At 33.1% G+C, this 16,238-nt stretch overlaps 1 protein-coding gene and 1 non-coding gene across 5 annotated transcripts in view; one reads left to right on the forward strand and one right to left on the reverse strand.

Annotated features, from left to right (window-relative positions):
• The window catches only part of STRN3 (striatin 3), a 112,833-nt gene that overhangs the window by 50,723 nt on the left and 45,872 nt on the right, over nucleotides 1–16,238 (reverse strand). For all 4 annotated transcript variants that reach the window (XM_061180753.1, XM_061180751.1, XM_061180750.1 and 1 more), the window contains exons 2-3: nucleotides 2,764–2,867; nucleotides 2,210–2,283 (exon numbers count right to left, since the gene is read on the reverse strand). In XM_061180753.1, the coding sequence (XP_061036736.1) occupies nucleotides 2,210–2,283; nucleotides 2,764–2,867 (178 nt within the window). The remainder of the gene's footprint in view (nucleotides 1–2,209; nucleotides 2,284–2,763; nucleotides 2,868–16,238) is intronic.
• Nucleotides 9,478–9,582, forward strand: LOC133086112 (U6 spliceosomal RNA). The gene has a single exon (XR_009699887.1). It is a non-coding gene; the product is annotated as a U6 spliceosomal RNA (small nuclear RNA).

A 16,238-nucleotide genomic window follows, 5' to 3' on the forward strand; every position in this document is an offset into this window, starting at 1 on the left:
CTTTTATTGGTGGCTTTTCAAGTTTTTTACCCATATGTCTACTGTTGTAGATTTTTTCCCCTAAATGTAGGGAAATAGGAGCTGTTTACAGATTTGGATACACCCCCTTTTATAGAGTTAAGTTTAGGATATATATACTGGTATTACTAGGACAAGGGTATAAAAACACACATACCTTGTACTTCTTTCCTAACAGTATTTCGTATGTTTTCTCTTTTTTAAATTTTGATTTATTTTAAGTATATAAAAGACAACACTGATTCATTTAGTGTTTATTTCTGTCTATACTTTGATGTAAATAATTTTATCCCATTGTTTGCATGGTGTATTTTTGCCCATTCCTTTGTTTGTTTTCCACTAAACATCCTGAGTAGTTTTTCTACATCAGTAAAAATAATCTACTTTATTATTATTGTTTCCTATAAATAAAATACTTGGTTGTTATTTTATTCTTCAATTTAAGGAAGTTTTAATAGTTAAGTTTATACAGATAAAAACAGACTTGTTTTTATCTCATTTCAGCTGTGGGCAGGAGAATTACGTGCTAATGATTTTCCTTTATACCAACTTGTACCAAGACCAGTTAGCCAATTCCGACTCTAGTTCCAGGAACAGTGGGGCTGTTCCTCACATTTATACAGACCAAGTTAGGGGGACAGCCCTCAAGTTATAGAAAGTGGGGAATTCCCTGGTGGTCCAGTGGTTAGGACTCAGCACTTCCACTGACGTAGCCCGGGTTCAATACCTGGTCTGGGAACTAAGATCCTGCAAGCCATGTGGAGCGGCCAAAAAAAAAAAAAAAGTGATTGATTATTTTCTGAATATTCTAGCCATATTAGAAAAAAATGAGTTAAAGAAAAGCTATGAAGCCATCAGGTTTTCTCTACGGTGAAACCACTGTACTCCCTCTAACTATAATGGGACTGCTGCAGTAAACATGACCCAAAATATACAGGCCTTCCACCTTTTTATCATTTATTGTAGCTTTTCCAAGGAGGAGACCATAATATTGTCCCCTGGCATCTGAGTCTTCGTAACCACTTAAAAGCTAGATCAAAGGAAACCTATACCACTCCTATCTTGGTCTCTTAATTTGATATATGACAACTAGGAAGATATGGTTGTGGTGCTAAAATTGGTAAGTGGAGAAGACCTAAGAATAAATCAACTGCAGGTTGTACATATAGGGTGTTTCTGCCAAGTTTTAAGTACTTGATATTAAACCAAAACCAATTAGCTAAATTCTAAAAATTTACTGTAACATTTAACTTAAAAAAAAAATCCCTATTTGTTTTATTTTCCCTACCATGTATGCTTTGACTTTATTAGGAATGGAAACAACTATACAAGGAGAAGAAAAACTGTATATCCAAATAAAGACACATTTTTTTCCTTATCTTAGTAACCAGCAGCCAAGAACAGTATAGAATTCAATTTGCCTGCACCATCAAACTGTGTATATAAGTGGGTTCTACATATACCTCAGAAATAGAAAATTGCAGTAATATTCCCAAATATTATATAATATAAATCAAAATATTCTTTCCTTATTAAACTTTTAGACTACTCAAATTGTAATCATATGGAACCCTAATATTAACACTAAACTGTTATAGCCCTTTCCTATATCCAGCCCTCTCTTCCTGCATAATTGTTCATCAGATACTACTCTCACACTCACTATTTTAGTAAAGAGCAAGGCCAACTGGAGATAATGTTTTCCTTCTCTTATCCTTATCTGGCTGCCTCTGTAGTTTCCAAATTCAAATTTGCAATTTCTTTAGGACTAAACTGAGTTAATCACAGCTTCTCTAGAAAAAAATAACTTTTTAATAATACAAAATTAAGCTTATATAGACTTGGATAAGAATTGCCTACAGGTGGTACAAAGAGTTACTCATTACCTTCCGCTTCTAATTACGACCAAAAATACACCCAGTTTTACATAGATTTCAAAACAAGAAAAATAAGACAACCTCGGGATTATGTAGATGAAACTACTGATACTTACTTTTATTCATTTATTATTTTCCCCCAAATTCTAGACAGTATTACAATAGGCAACCATCTAACTAACTGATGCTATCAAAGCAAAATGGGGGTATAAAGAGAACATGTTTGTTACATAAAAATGAGCTTAAACCAGTTTTTCTTGCATGGGGTGTGTGTGGGTGTGGGGCGGGGAGATTAACAGAAGAATCAAGTTTACCTGATTCAAAGGTTGGCATTTTCAAATCACCTTGGTTCAGTTCTGTGCCGTATTTTAATTTGTGATATTTTGCCCTGAAAATTTAATAATAAATTGTTGAAAGAAAAACAATTTTTGTTTCCTTTTCTACATAGGTAAGTAACTAACTACTGGTATATATTTCTCCAATGACAAATAAAGCATAATATGAATGTCTGTTTCTTTAAACTTTACTTGCAAAAGAAGTTGGGAGAAAAAAAAATATACTGGACGTAAAAGAAAAAAAATAAGATAAATTACCCAACTAAAATATACACCGAAGCAAAGATAAATTTTTCCTAATCTGTAAAAAAGAAAAAACTTGGACTCTATAATAAAAGATATTATTTCAATTTAAAGATTTTAATCTCTTTTTTTTCTTTCCCCATATAAGAATCAAATCAAAATATCATCCTGTATTTTGGGCAAACCTTTGTATCTTTCAAAAGGCTTTAAATACACTGTATAATAATACATAAAGAGAATAATATTGTTCTACTTTATTTTATTCATATAAGAAAATGAGGGACACATACCTTTCTTGTTTTAATGCATATTCTAACATCTTTATTCTTCTTACTAAATCCTTCTTCAAGTTTTCTTGACCTTTTCTTTCTCCTTGCAAAAATGCTATCCGGGCCTAAAAATACAAAAAGTTCATTTATTTTCATTTTTTTCTTAACTATACATAGGAAATTGAAAAAAGGAAAACAGTAAATGTAAAATTCTGCACTTTTATTCATGACAGCAAGATTTAAAATTCATAGAAGCAGTTGATCAAACTTTCTTTGTTAGATAATACAATCACTTTAAAATAAAGATAACTATAAATTAGCTATTTGCTTATAATCCTTTTGGTCTCTAATATTAAGTTTTACATACTTTTGAAAGGAAATTTTATATGTAAAAATTGCACCTAATTCCTAACAAACAAGTCACAAAGAACTAAAAAATATTATATTCACAAGTAGATAAATATTTTTCCTCAAATTAGATATTGCTTGTTTAAAAAACAGTAATACCACCTCAAAAGCATTTTTCATGAAATACTTAAAAACTTATAATCTTTTCCGTTCTACCCACCACACTCCAAATTGTTTTATCTCTTAAAACAATTATCCAGAGTATTGCAAACAGTTTAAGTTAAGCCACTTTATGTTCAATGACCTCATTACTTTCTGTTGTCATTTTCTACAGTGAGAGAATTTTTTTTCCTTTTAATTGCCTTATTTTCTCAGAGAGACAATTCTCCATCTTTTTCTGGCCCTTCCCAGCATGTCAGCCTCCTTTATACACCCCACACTAAAGAGTAATGTTTAAGGAGGCTGGCATCTACATGGCGATATTTGCTGTTATGAACATATTTACAATAAAATTAACTTTCATGCTCTTGCCGAGATGACCAATAGGTGTATTTGCCCATTAAGAGAAAGTAAGCTACTTTGTAAGCTAAATTATGGTTAATTTTTAAAATTTTAAAAAAATTTCAGTGAACATGGAATCAGAACAAATGAATTCATCTGAATAATTTAACACATTAAGTTCGGAAAAATTAAATGAAATCATTCACAACTCCGTAAGACCTGAGAAATTATACACAGCTATATAACACTTAGTCTACATACAAATTTCAAAACAAAAATAAAGATCTAGGAGCAATGGTAAAGATTCAGAACCTAATAATAGTCTAGATCCTAAAGAGAAAAGTAGCACTTCTGACTCTCTTAAGCTATGGAGCAAAGGTAGAATATATCAGTTTCATTACACAGCTTCAAGAAATTCTGATTGAGGGTTCTCTCCTGTATTGGCTTTAAAAAAAAACAAACATGAATCACATACTGTAGAACCCTTATGTGACTCTAACGTCCAGATCTCATAAGTATTTTACAATTAGCAACAGAAAAAAATGAAAGAAGCTCATTTTATTTTGCTTCTTAAGAAGTAGTGGACTTCCCAGGTGGTCTAGTGGTTAAGACTCTGCGCTCCCAATGCAGGGGGCCCGGGTTCCATCCCTGGTCAGGGAACTAGATCCCGCATGCATGCCACAACTAAAAAAAAAAATAGATCCCACATGCCGCAACTAAAAAGACCTGCGTGCCGCAACTAAAAAGATCTTCCATGCCACAGCGAGATCTTGTACGCAACAACGAAGATCCCACATGCCGCAACTAAGACCCAGCACAGCCAAATAAATAAATAATTAATTTTTAAAAAAGTAGTAGTAGTAGTAGTAGTAATTGGTGATTTTCTGGTTGAGAAAGGCACTGCAAACTAAGTGCAAGTCATACTGTCCTCTAAGGAATTTAAAAAAAAAAAAAAGACTACAATCCTTCCTATTAGAATCTTATACCGTTGTGAGAATTCATTTTCACTTCTTTCTTTGGCGTTTTGGTATTAAAAGTCATCCATACCTAGAGAATCCAGTAAATTAAACAAAGAAGCACAAATCCTGTAAAATAGCAAGAACCCCAAAGCAACTTCTGAACAGGAGCTGAAGGGAGATAACTCACAAAGACACAAGACAAGGAAATGGTAAGAATTCATTAAAATGAAACCTTAAAAGGACACAGTCTAACATAAAATACTGGAGAGGGGAGTAAAAAGCAGATAACAACAGAAAAGTCATGACTACTGGAACTGATCTTATGACCTGTACAGACTAAAAAGGTAAAGATTATGTCTGATAGTGATAATAAGGACCAATTAAATAACAGATTTGGCATTTAGTAAAGGCTCATGGACAGTGGACTTTTAGATTGCTTTTACACGTCATAATGCACCATTAACAGTATCATCTTTGCAAATAAACACTTTAAAAAGTAACTGCAAAAACCATATTTACAAAGACACTAACAATAAAGAAAAGGATGGATAAATCCACTATAATTAAAAAGCTTCTGTTCAAGATAAAGTGGGGATTGGCAACCTACCTGTTTTTGGACAGCCACAGAGTGAAAAATGGTTTTAAAAAAAACAATAAACAAAATTAGAATAGGCAACACAGACCCAATGTGACCTGCAAAGCTTAGTATATACTATTAAGGTTTGCAAACCTTCTATATTAATATTAGACAAAATAGACTTTATATGAAAAAAAGGTCATAAGAGACAAAGAACATTATATACTAATAAAAGGTTTAATACAGCAAAAAACAAAAAACAATTATAAATATTTACATACCTAATGAGACCATCAAAATATATGACACAAAAATTGACAGAATTAAAGGGAGAAATAGTTCAATAATAATAGCTGGAGACTTCGATATCCCACTCTCAATAACACATAGAAGAACCAGACCGAAAATAAGGAAACAGAGAACTTGAACAACTCAATAAACCAGCTAGATCTAACAGACATATATGGAACACTCTACCCAACAACAACAGAATACACATTCTTCTCAAATACACAAGAGATATTCTCAAAGACAGACCACATGTTAGGACACAAATCAACTCTAATCAATTTTAAAACATAAATATCATTTAAAATAATCTCCTGTGATCACAATGGATGAAGTTAGAAATCAGTAACAAAAAAACTTGAAAAAGCCACAAATTTGTGGATATTAAACAACATCCTCTTAAACAACTAATAAAACAAAAAAATCATAAGGAAAATTAAAAACTACTTAGAGAGGAATGAAAATGAAAACGCAGCTTACCAAAACTTATGGGACACAGCAAAAGCAGTGCTAAATGAATAATTTATAGCTATAAAGGCTTACATTAAAAAGCAAGAAAGAACTCAAATCAACAACCTAACTTTACAACTTAACGAATTTCAGAAAAAGAAGAACAAACTAAACCCAAAGCTAGCAGAAGGAAAGAAATAATAAAGATTAAAGCATAGAAATAAAATAGAGAAGAGAAAAACAATAGAAAAAAAATCAACAAAATCAAAACTTGGTTCTTCAAAAATATCAACAAAATTGACAAACCATTACCTGGATTGACTAAGAAAAAAAAAAAAAAAAGACACAAATAACTAAACTCAGAAATGAAAGTGGGGACGTTGCAACCAATTCTACAGAAATAAAAAGGATTATAAGAGTACTACAAACAATTGTACACCAACAAATTGGATAACCTAGAAACACAAAATCCACCAAGACTGAATAATGAAAAAAACAGAAAATCTGAAAAGGTCTATAACTAGTAAAGAGATTGAATTAGTAATCAAGAATCTCCCAACAAAGAAAACCTTTAGACTGATTGCTTTATTAGTGAATTCTACCAAACATTTAAAGAATTAACACCAATCTTTCTAAAACATTTCCAAAAATTTAAGAGGGACATTCCTTAACTCAATGAGTCCAGCACTGTGCCAAGAGCCAAAGCTAGATAAAGATACTCCAAGAAAACCAGTATCTCTTATAAACACTGATGCAAAAACTCTCAACAAAATACTAGTAAATCAAATTCAGTAGCATATTACAAAGATTACAAATCATGACCAAGTGAGATTTATTCCTGCAATGCAAGGATGGCTCAACATAAGAAAACCAATTAATATAATATGCTACATTAACAGAATAAAAAACACATGACCATTTCAACTGATGCAGAAAAAGAATTTGACAAAACTGAACACCCTTTTCTTGATTAAAAAACCTCAACAAACTAAGAATAAAAGGAAACTCTCATGACATAATAAAAGCCATTTATGAGAAAAAACAACAAACGTCGTACTCAATGGTGAAAGACTGAAAGCCTTCTCTCAAAAATCAGAACAAGGACGCCTGCTTCTAACACTCATGTTCAGCATAGTACTAGAAGTCATAGGCAGAGCAATGAGGCAAGAAAAATGAAAGCAATCTAAGTTAGAAAGGAAGAAGTAAAATTATCTCTTCACAGATGATATGTTATATGCAGTAAACCCAAACAATTCCACAAAAGTCTGTTACAACTACAAATTCAGCAAAATACCAGGACACAGTCAACACACAAAAATCAATAGCATTTCCATACACTATCAGTGAACAATCATGAAAGGAAATTATGAAAACAATTCCATTTACAAAAGCATCAAAAAGAACAAAATACTTAGTTAACATAATATTTAAATAAGGAGGTGAAAGACTGGTACAATGAAAACCAAAAAATATTGCTGAATGAAATTAAAGACAGAGGGACTTCCCTCGTGGTCCAGTCGTTAAAACTCCGGGCTCCCAATGCAGGGGGCCTGGGTTCGATCCCTGGTCAGGGAACTAGATCCTGCATGCCGCAACTAAAGATCCCACATGCCCCAACTAAAGATCCCACATGCTGCAACTGAACATCTCAGATGCTGTAACTAAAGATCCTGCACACGGCAAGGAAGAGTCCGTATGCGGCAACTAAGACCTGGCACAGCCAAATAAATAAAATAAATAAATAAATATTAAAAAAAAAAGAAAGAAAAGAAATTAAAGACAGAAATAAGTGTAAACACATTCCATGTTCATGGACTGGAAGACTTACTATTATTAAAATATCAATACTACCCAACTGATCTACAGATTCAGTGCAATCCCTATCAAAACCCCAGTGACATTTTTTCTTCCCTTTCTTTCTTTCTTTTTTTTTTGGCCACGTTGTGCCCCTGGCAGTGGAAGCATGGAGTCCTAACCACTGTACCACCAGGGAATTCCCCCCAGTGACATTTCTTAGAGAAATAGAAATACACACTCTTCTCAAGGTCACATGGAACATTCACCAAGACAGGCCACATTATGGACCAGAAAACATACTTTCAGCAAATATAAAGAATTAGAAATCATACAAACATGCTCTCCACTCTGACAGCTTTTTAAATTGGCTTTAAATTCACATTTAAAGTGATTATTAATATAGTAGGATTAATATCTACCATGTTTGTAACTGTTTTCTATTTGCTGCACTTGTTCTTTGTTTATCAGCCTCTCTTTTTCTGCCTTTTGTAATTTTATATTATTCCATTTGTATGTGCTCTTGGACCACAATGGAAATAAACTACTAATCAATAAAAGAAAGTTGCAAAATCTCAAAATTCATGGATATTAAACAACACACTGTTAATTAATACATGAATCATCAAACCATCAGGAGCAATTTGTAAGTATTTTTAACTAAATGAAAACAAAAATAAAACATCAAAATTTGTGGAATGTAGGAAAAGTAGTGCTTATGCGGAAATTTACACCAGTCAATGTATATATTAGAAAAGATCTAAAATCAACAATTTAGCTTCCATCTTAGGCAAATAGAGAAAGAATAGCATTGTAAACCTACAGGCAAGCAGAATAATAAAATTAGAGCAGAAACCAATAAAGCTGAAAATATACCAATAATCAATGAAATAAGATTCTTTGAAAAGACCGATAAAATTGATTAACTTCTTAGCCAAGCTAACCAAGAAAAGAGAGAAAAAACAAATTAATACCAGAAATGAAAGAAGGATCATCACTACTGATCCCAAGGACACTGAACAGATAATAAAGGAATATTATGAACTCTATGCCCACAAACTTGATAATTTACATGAAATGGAACAATTTCTTGAAAGACAATCTACCAAAACCACACAGGCGAAATAGATCATCTGAAGAGGACTGTATCTATTGATATTAAAGAAATTAAACCAATAGTTAATAACTTTCTATATCAGAAGGAACCAGGCCCAGGTGGGTTCAATGGTGAATTCTACCGAACACTTAGGGAAGAAATGATACCAATTCTCTATAATTATTCTAAGCAATAGAAGCAGAGGGTACACTTGCTAACTCATTCAATAAAGCCAGCATTACCCTACTATCAAAACCAGACAGATGTCACAAGAAAGGAAAACTACTGATCAATTATCTCTCATGAACACAGATGCAAAAACCCTCAACAAAATATTAGCAAATTGAATCCAACAATATATACAAAGAATTACGTAACAAGTGGGATTTATTTCAGGTATGTAAGGCTGGTTTAACATTTGAAAATCTATTTATGTAATCTATCATTAACTGGCTAAACAGGTTAAAGAAAAAAACCATATGACCATACTAATAGATGCAGAAAAAGCATCCAATAAAAATCAACACTGACTCATGACAAAAACTCTCAGAAAGCCACGAATAGAGGGGAACTTCTGCAGTTGGTAAGATCATCTACCAAAAACCTACAGCTCAATATCCTATTTAATGGTGAGAAACTAGATGCTTTGCCTCCTAAGACAGGGAACAAGGAAAGGCTATCCCCTTTCACCACTCTTATTCAACGTCATACTCAAAGTCCTAGCCAATGCAGTAGACAAGAACATTTTAATTGGAACCATACAAAGAAGATTAGCGTGGCCCCTGAGCAAGAAGGATATGCAAATTCATGAAATATTCCATGTTTTTAAAAAAGAAAATTTTAAAGTACACACATTGAGAAGACTCTGCAGATGACACGACTGTCTACGAAGAAAATTCTAAAGAATTAACAAAAAACTCCTGGATCCAATAAGCGATTATACGAAGGTTAGAGGATACAAAGGTAAGACAAAAATTAACTGCCTTCCTATATACTAGCAATGAATAATTGGAATTTGAAAACTGAAACTGAAAACACATGCTCCTCGGTATCTATCTAAATTAGCTGAAAACCTGTGTCTACACAAAAATATGAACATGAACGTCTGTAGCTGCTTTATTCATAATTGCCAAAACTTGGAATCAACCAAGATACCCCTCAATGGGTGAATGGATAAACACTCTGGTACATCCATACAGGGAATATTATTCATCAGTAAAGAGAAATGAGCTATCAAGCCAAGAAAAGACATGGAGGAACCTTAAATGCATATTCCTAAGTGAAAGAAGCCAGTCTAAAAGCCGACACACTGTATAATTCCAACTATATGACATTCCACAAAAGGCAAAACTAGAGAGACAGCAAAAAGAGCAGTAGTTGCCAAGCATTTGGGGGTAAGGAGAAAGATGAACAGGTGAAGCACAGGAAACTTTTAGGAATGGTGAAACTGTTCTACGTGGTACTATAATGGTAGATCCAGGACATTATGCAACTGTCAACACCCATAAACCAGTACAACACAGAATGAACTTTAATCTATGGACAAACATTAATAATAATAATGTATCAGAACTGGTTAATTGTAGCAAATGTGCCACACTATTGCCAAGATGTTAATAACAAAGGGAAACTGGAGGGGAGGCAGGCAGCAGTGCCACAGCACATATGGGAGCTCTGTCCTATCTGCTCAATTTTTCTGTGAATCTAAAATTGTTCAAAATAAAGTGTTCGTTAACAAGCATTGGTGAGGATGTGGAGAAACTGGGACTCTTGTTCACATTTGGTGGAATTATAATAAGATGCAACCATAATGTAAAACAGTATGGAAGTTGCTCTAAAAATTAAAAATGGAACTAACATATAATCTAGCAATTCCACTTCTAGGTATATATCCAAAAAAATTGAGAGCATGGTCTCAAAAAGATATTGCACACCCATATTCACAGCCAGCCTATTCACTACAGCCAAGAGGTGAAAGCAACACCACTGTCCATCAACTGATGAACAGACAAACAAAATGTGGTATATACAAAGAAATATTATTCAGCCTTAAAAAGGTAGGAAAACCTGTCACATGCTACATGAATGAACCTTCAGGACATGTATGTCAAATGAGGAAGTCACAAAAAGACTATATAATTCCACTTTTATGAGGTATCTAAAGTAGTCAAGTTGAACGAAACAGAGTGTAGAGGGGAATTCCCTGGCGGTCCAGTGGTTAGGACCCTGTGCTTTCACTGCCAAGAGCACTGGTTCGATCCCTGGTCGTGGAAGTAAGATCCCGGAAGCTACGCGGCAGGAAAAAAAAAAAAAAAGTAGAATGCTAGTTACAAGGTGGGGAGGAAGGGGAAAAGAGAAATTGTTGTTTAATGGGTTTAATGTTTCAGATTTGCAAGATGAAAAAATTCTGGAGATCTGTTTCACAACAGTGTGAATACACTTGACTAAACTGTACACTTAAAAACAGATAAGATGATAAATATTTTATTTTTAGCACAAATTTTAAAAAGTATTTTTTGAAAGTCTTTCTTTAAAAAGGCAAACCAGATAGAAGAAATTTGCAAAACATATACCTGAGAATAGGCTCATATATATAATTCCTATCTGCTCCCCCAAAAGGTATACAACTTAAAAAAAAACAAACAAAAAACAGCCTGATAGAAATATTGTAAAAAGACTGACAATACCAGGTCACAAGATACCAAAATGGCCAATCAAGATATGAAATAGTTCTCAACCTCATTAGTATTCAGAGAAATACAAATTAAAAATACAATAAACACAACACCAGGTTGGCTAAAAATTTTTTAATCTGACAATACTATTTGTTGAGGAAGATGTGAATCAAAAGAAACTCTCATAAATGACTAATGGGACCATAAAATGGTATAGCCTCTTTGGAAAGTTTTGTATTATCTATTAAAGTTGAAGATATAAATACATTAAAACCATATATTCCTAGCTACATACCCAACAGAAATGCATGTATGTATGTGCCTAATAGGAGACATGTAAAGTATTCCCACAACCATTTTTTACAACAGCCAAAAACTGCAAACAATCTAAATAACCATCAGATCAGAAAACAGACAAATTGTCGTATGTTAGTACAATGAAATACTACCAAGTAAAGTAAATGAACAAACTAAGGTTCCGAACAACAAAGATGAACCAATATAACACTGAGGAAAAGAGCAAGACACAAGAGACAACATCTTATACGATCCACTGATATATATAAACTTCACTTATCAGGCAAAACTAAACTAATACATGTAAGCAATGAACACTTAGATAGTAACATACTAAAAAAAAAGCAAGGAAATGATTACACAAAAAGTCAGGATAGTGGTTACCCCTATGAGGGAAGGAAGCAGTGGTGATTTGAAAGGGGCAAGTTTTAAGGCTTCTAGGGTGCTGGCAGTACTCTATTTTTTGACCCCTCCAAGAGTGATATCATGGTTGTCCTCTTTATAATAAACTGCTAACCTGTGCAATTATATTTTACACACTTCTGTAAGTTATATTTCACAATTTTTAAAAATTTAAAAAATTAATCTCACTCTTAAGAGTTAGATTTAAGAAGTATATTTTTATTATAAAGATGATGTCAAAGACCTAGGTCCTTTAGTTAAGAAGAGAAAAAGGTTCAAGAATGGAATATGTAGTAACTTCAATAAAGGATAAACTTTTTAAAGAACCATAAATTTTCATTTTTTTATCTGCCAGAATCAACTAATTTTAATGTTTTTAATTATTTGACTTCAAAAGTATAAAACTGAGTAGATAATTAACTTGAAATTCATTACTACATACACAGTGTAAGGCAGAAATGAGCTTTTTTATAAATTTGTTTCCATATCCAATCTCAGTTAATTCAGAGTAACAAAACTTTATTGTTAAGACAATTTTTCTTCCTCTGAATATAGATAAAGGTACCCATTAGGGCTATATTTTATCATCTGAGTTATTCAACAATCAGTAGGTGATTATCACATGAAAATCTAAAAAAAATTACTTGACACTGACAGCAGAACAACTTTTTTAACTGCAAGACCACTAGAGGTCACCAGTGCAAAACATCCAACATTGATTCAGCTAATACTATCAACCTAAAGTATTTTACCGGAGGGTGGGAGGGAGGGAGATGCAAGAGGGAAGAGATATGGGAACATATGTATATGTATAACTGATTCACTTTGTTATAAAGCAGAAGCTAACACACCATTGTAAAGCAATTATACTTCAATAAAGATGTTTAAAAAAAAAAAAGTATTTCACAATTACTGTAGTTTCCAATATTTCTAAATAAGAACATTTTGCTTAAAACAAATAAATTACTTAACAAAATATGTTTTATTGTAAGATTCTTCTTAAACAAAATTTAAACTGAATGCAAACACTGGATATAGGTGATTTTTTATCTAATTATTTTAAAACAGTCCTCAGAGCTTATTTTAAAAACAGAAATATTCAGAAACTACAACATCATTAAGGAGCAAACTAATATGCAAGGAAATTTAAAAAGGCAGTGTTAAACACTTCAGATTCGAAAGCAAATTAAAGACAAAATCAGGTTATAGCAACTACTAATAAATTCATATTATTACTATTTAAAATAGTAGGCTCTCAACAAATGTTAGGAACCTCTCCCCTTAGGATAAACTCAAATTATACAGGTGATTCTATTCTAAGCACTTAAATATTTTGGGCTAAGCAAGGTTCAGCTGTAAATAATTTAAGGTATAAATATAGACTCAGCTGACCCATGGAATTTTATTTGAAATGTAAAATACAAGAAAAATTCATAACATATAGAGGTTTCAAAAGCTGGTTAATTATCAGAAATACCAAGGAGGTTAGATTTTACACACACAAACACACTTAGCTTCATAATTCAGTGTGTTGAGGAACTGGAACTGCACAGAAATTTATGTATAACCATCTGGTAACACAAGCAGTCAGTTCCCCACTTAAGGTACACTCAAAAAGTATACTGCTGGGACTTCCCTGGTGGCGCAGTGGTTAAGAATCCGCCTGCCAATGCAGGGGACACGGGTTCAATCCCTGGTCCAGGAAGATCTCACATGCTGCAGAGCAACTAAGCCCGTGTGCCACAACTACTGAGCTTGTGCTCTAGAGCCCGTGCTCCACAAGAGAAGCCACTGCAATGAGAAGCCTGCACCACAACGAAGAGTAGCCCCCGCTCGCCACAACTAGAGAAAGCCCACGCACAGCAATGAAGACCCAACGTAGCCATAAATAAATAAATAAATAAATTTATTTAAATAAAAAAGTATACGGCTTTTCAAGAAGAATAAACAAAAAAGCATGCTTGCAATAGCCTGTAACATTTTTCATAAAAATAACATTTTCCAATTTTATATATCACTAACAATTACAGGGAAAAGAGAAACAAAAAATACTAAGATTTCCAGAGGCAAATAAAACCTTTATTTATTTTTATTTCTGCTCTTTATAATAGAGTCTAAAACAAAATTTAATAGAAATACCACAACCATCCTCTAAAATCTCAATGTAATTTTAGATGGTAGTAGTTGGCTTAAAGCATAAAAGATTTTCAATTTTTAACTATAAAACCTGTATTTCAGTAAGTTCTCATTTACCTGGCATTTGAAAGCATAAAGCTCCAGGTATAAGCCCATTTTATATAAATAGAAGAATTTACCCCTTCAAGGTATAAAACTATAAACCATTTTAATGGACTTTCTAAAAACATGTTTAGGGAATTCCCTGGCAGTCCAATGGTTAGGACTCGACATTTTCACTGCTGTGGCCTGGGTTCAATCCCTGGTCGGGGAACTAAGATCCTACAAGCCACACAGAGGCAAAAAAAAAAAAATTTTTTTTAACAGTAAAAAAAATTTTTTTAAATAGAAACACGTTTAGTGACATCTTGACCAATTTTAAAATTGGTTATAAATAACATCAATACAAATTAATAAAAATACTAAAATATTGCAAAAGCCAGTAACATGGTATTAGTAGCACTGATTTAGAACCTGCAGAGTAATAATAAATTGACACATCCCCTTAGCTGCACAGAACCACTTCTTACCAATATACTTAAAACTTCTACCAAAAAGAGTCTTTCCACTCACTCTCTTGGTCAAGCTTGTTTTCTATACTACTGAGGTACTGGCAACAAGCTTCCCTCTTTCCTCAATCATTCTATTTTGCACCAGGCTAGGAAGCCATAAGAATAAATGGACTCTACTCCTCTAACGTATTTTATTGCTATTTATGTATCTTTGAAAAGAGAATGAAATTCTTTTAAGAATATGGCTGGGTATAAACTTTTTAAAAACTAAGTGGGAAAAACTTCTATATAAGTGACTTTCACCTTTTATTATTTGCTTCATGGTTTTCTGCTGACAAGATTGATTCTTTGGGGAAGGCAGTAACAAAAGAACATTGACTTAAATGAAAGATTACAGTTCTATCATAAAATAGCAAAATGGCTTTCACATGACTACAATTAGAGGGAAAAAAACATTTTTTCTTGTTATTATTGGAGAGCAAACTTTTGTTCTCAAGACTGGTATGTTTCTTGAAACCATTTTTTTAAACCAAGAGATATTTCTAATTTTATAATGAAAATAAGTAATTACAAATAATAAAAAACAATTTTACAAGCAAGTTTTTAAGAACAGCTTAATTTATTATTCTTCCTCTTAAAATACTTTTAGTAATCAATTAAGGCAATACTGATCAGGTAAGTTATTTAAAATCATTACAAATCTTGAGATTGCTAATGTGAGAAAAAGAGAGATTTAGTTGTGTAGTATGATTTTCATTAGTAGGGGTCCACATTCCTTTACTAAAACCCTTTAGGCCAGATGTGTTCCGGAAATTATTACTAAAATGTATGTACCACAAATTACTTAACACCTTATCCAATGCAACTTGCAGCAATAACAAAATCAAACAAATACAACAAAGTATATGAGTGTTCAGTATGTGGGATAAAGACTATAAATAGCTGTTACCAAAACAAACTTGGGTCCACTTGCCCAACACACAGCAAAGCCAATTTACTGACAGTAGGTCGTGGTGAAGAAAAGTACAGAGTTTACTGCAGGGCACCAAACAAGGAGAACAGGCCAGCTCATGCTCAAAAGACCTGAACTCCCCAGTGGCTTTCAGGGAAGGGTTTTTAAAGGCAACATTAGAGGTGAGTGTTGCAGGTTGACAAGTTTGTAGACACTCTTCTAATTGGTTGGTGGTGAGGTAACAGGGTGATGTTTCAGGAATCTCAATCCTCAACCTTCTGGTTCCAACTAATCTGGGGTCTACTGCTTGAGTCCAGCATATAATCACCCCTCTCCACCAATGGATGCAGAACAACTCAAAGATATGCATCAGATTGTTATCTATATCCCTTCAGGAGGAACTAGGAGACTTGTGACTCTAATAACAGAGTCATATACTAGTCAGTCATTAACTACTTGAGTCTGCTCTT

This window comes from Eubalaena glacialis, chromosome 2 (assembly GCF_028564815.1).
Source record: "Eubalaena glacialis isolate mEubGla1 chromosome 2, mEubGla1.1.hap2.+ XY, whole genome shotgun sequence".
NCBI lineage: Eukaryota > Metazoa > Chordata > Mammalia > Artiodactyla > Balaenidae > Eubalaena > Eubalaena glacialis.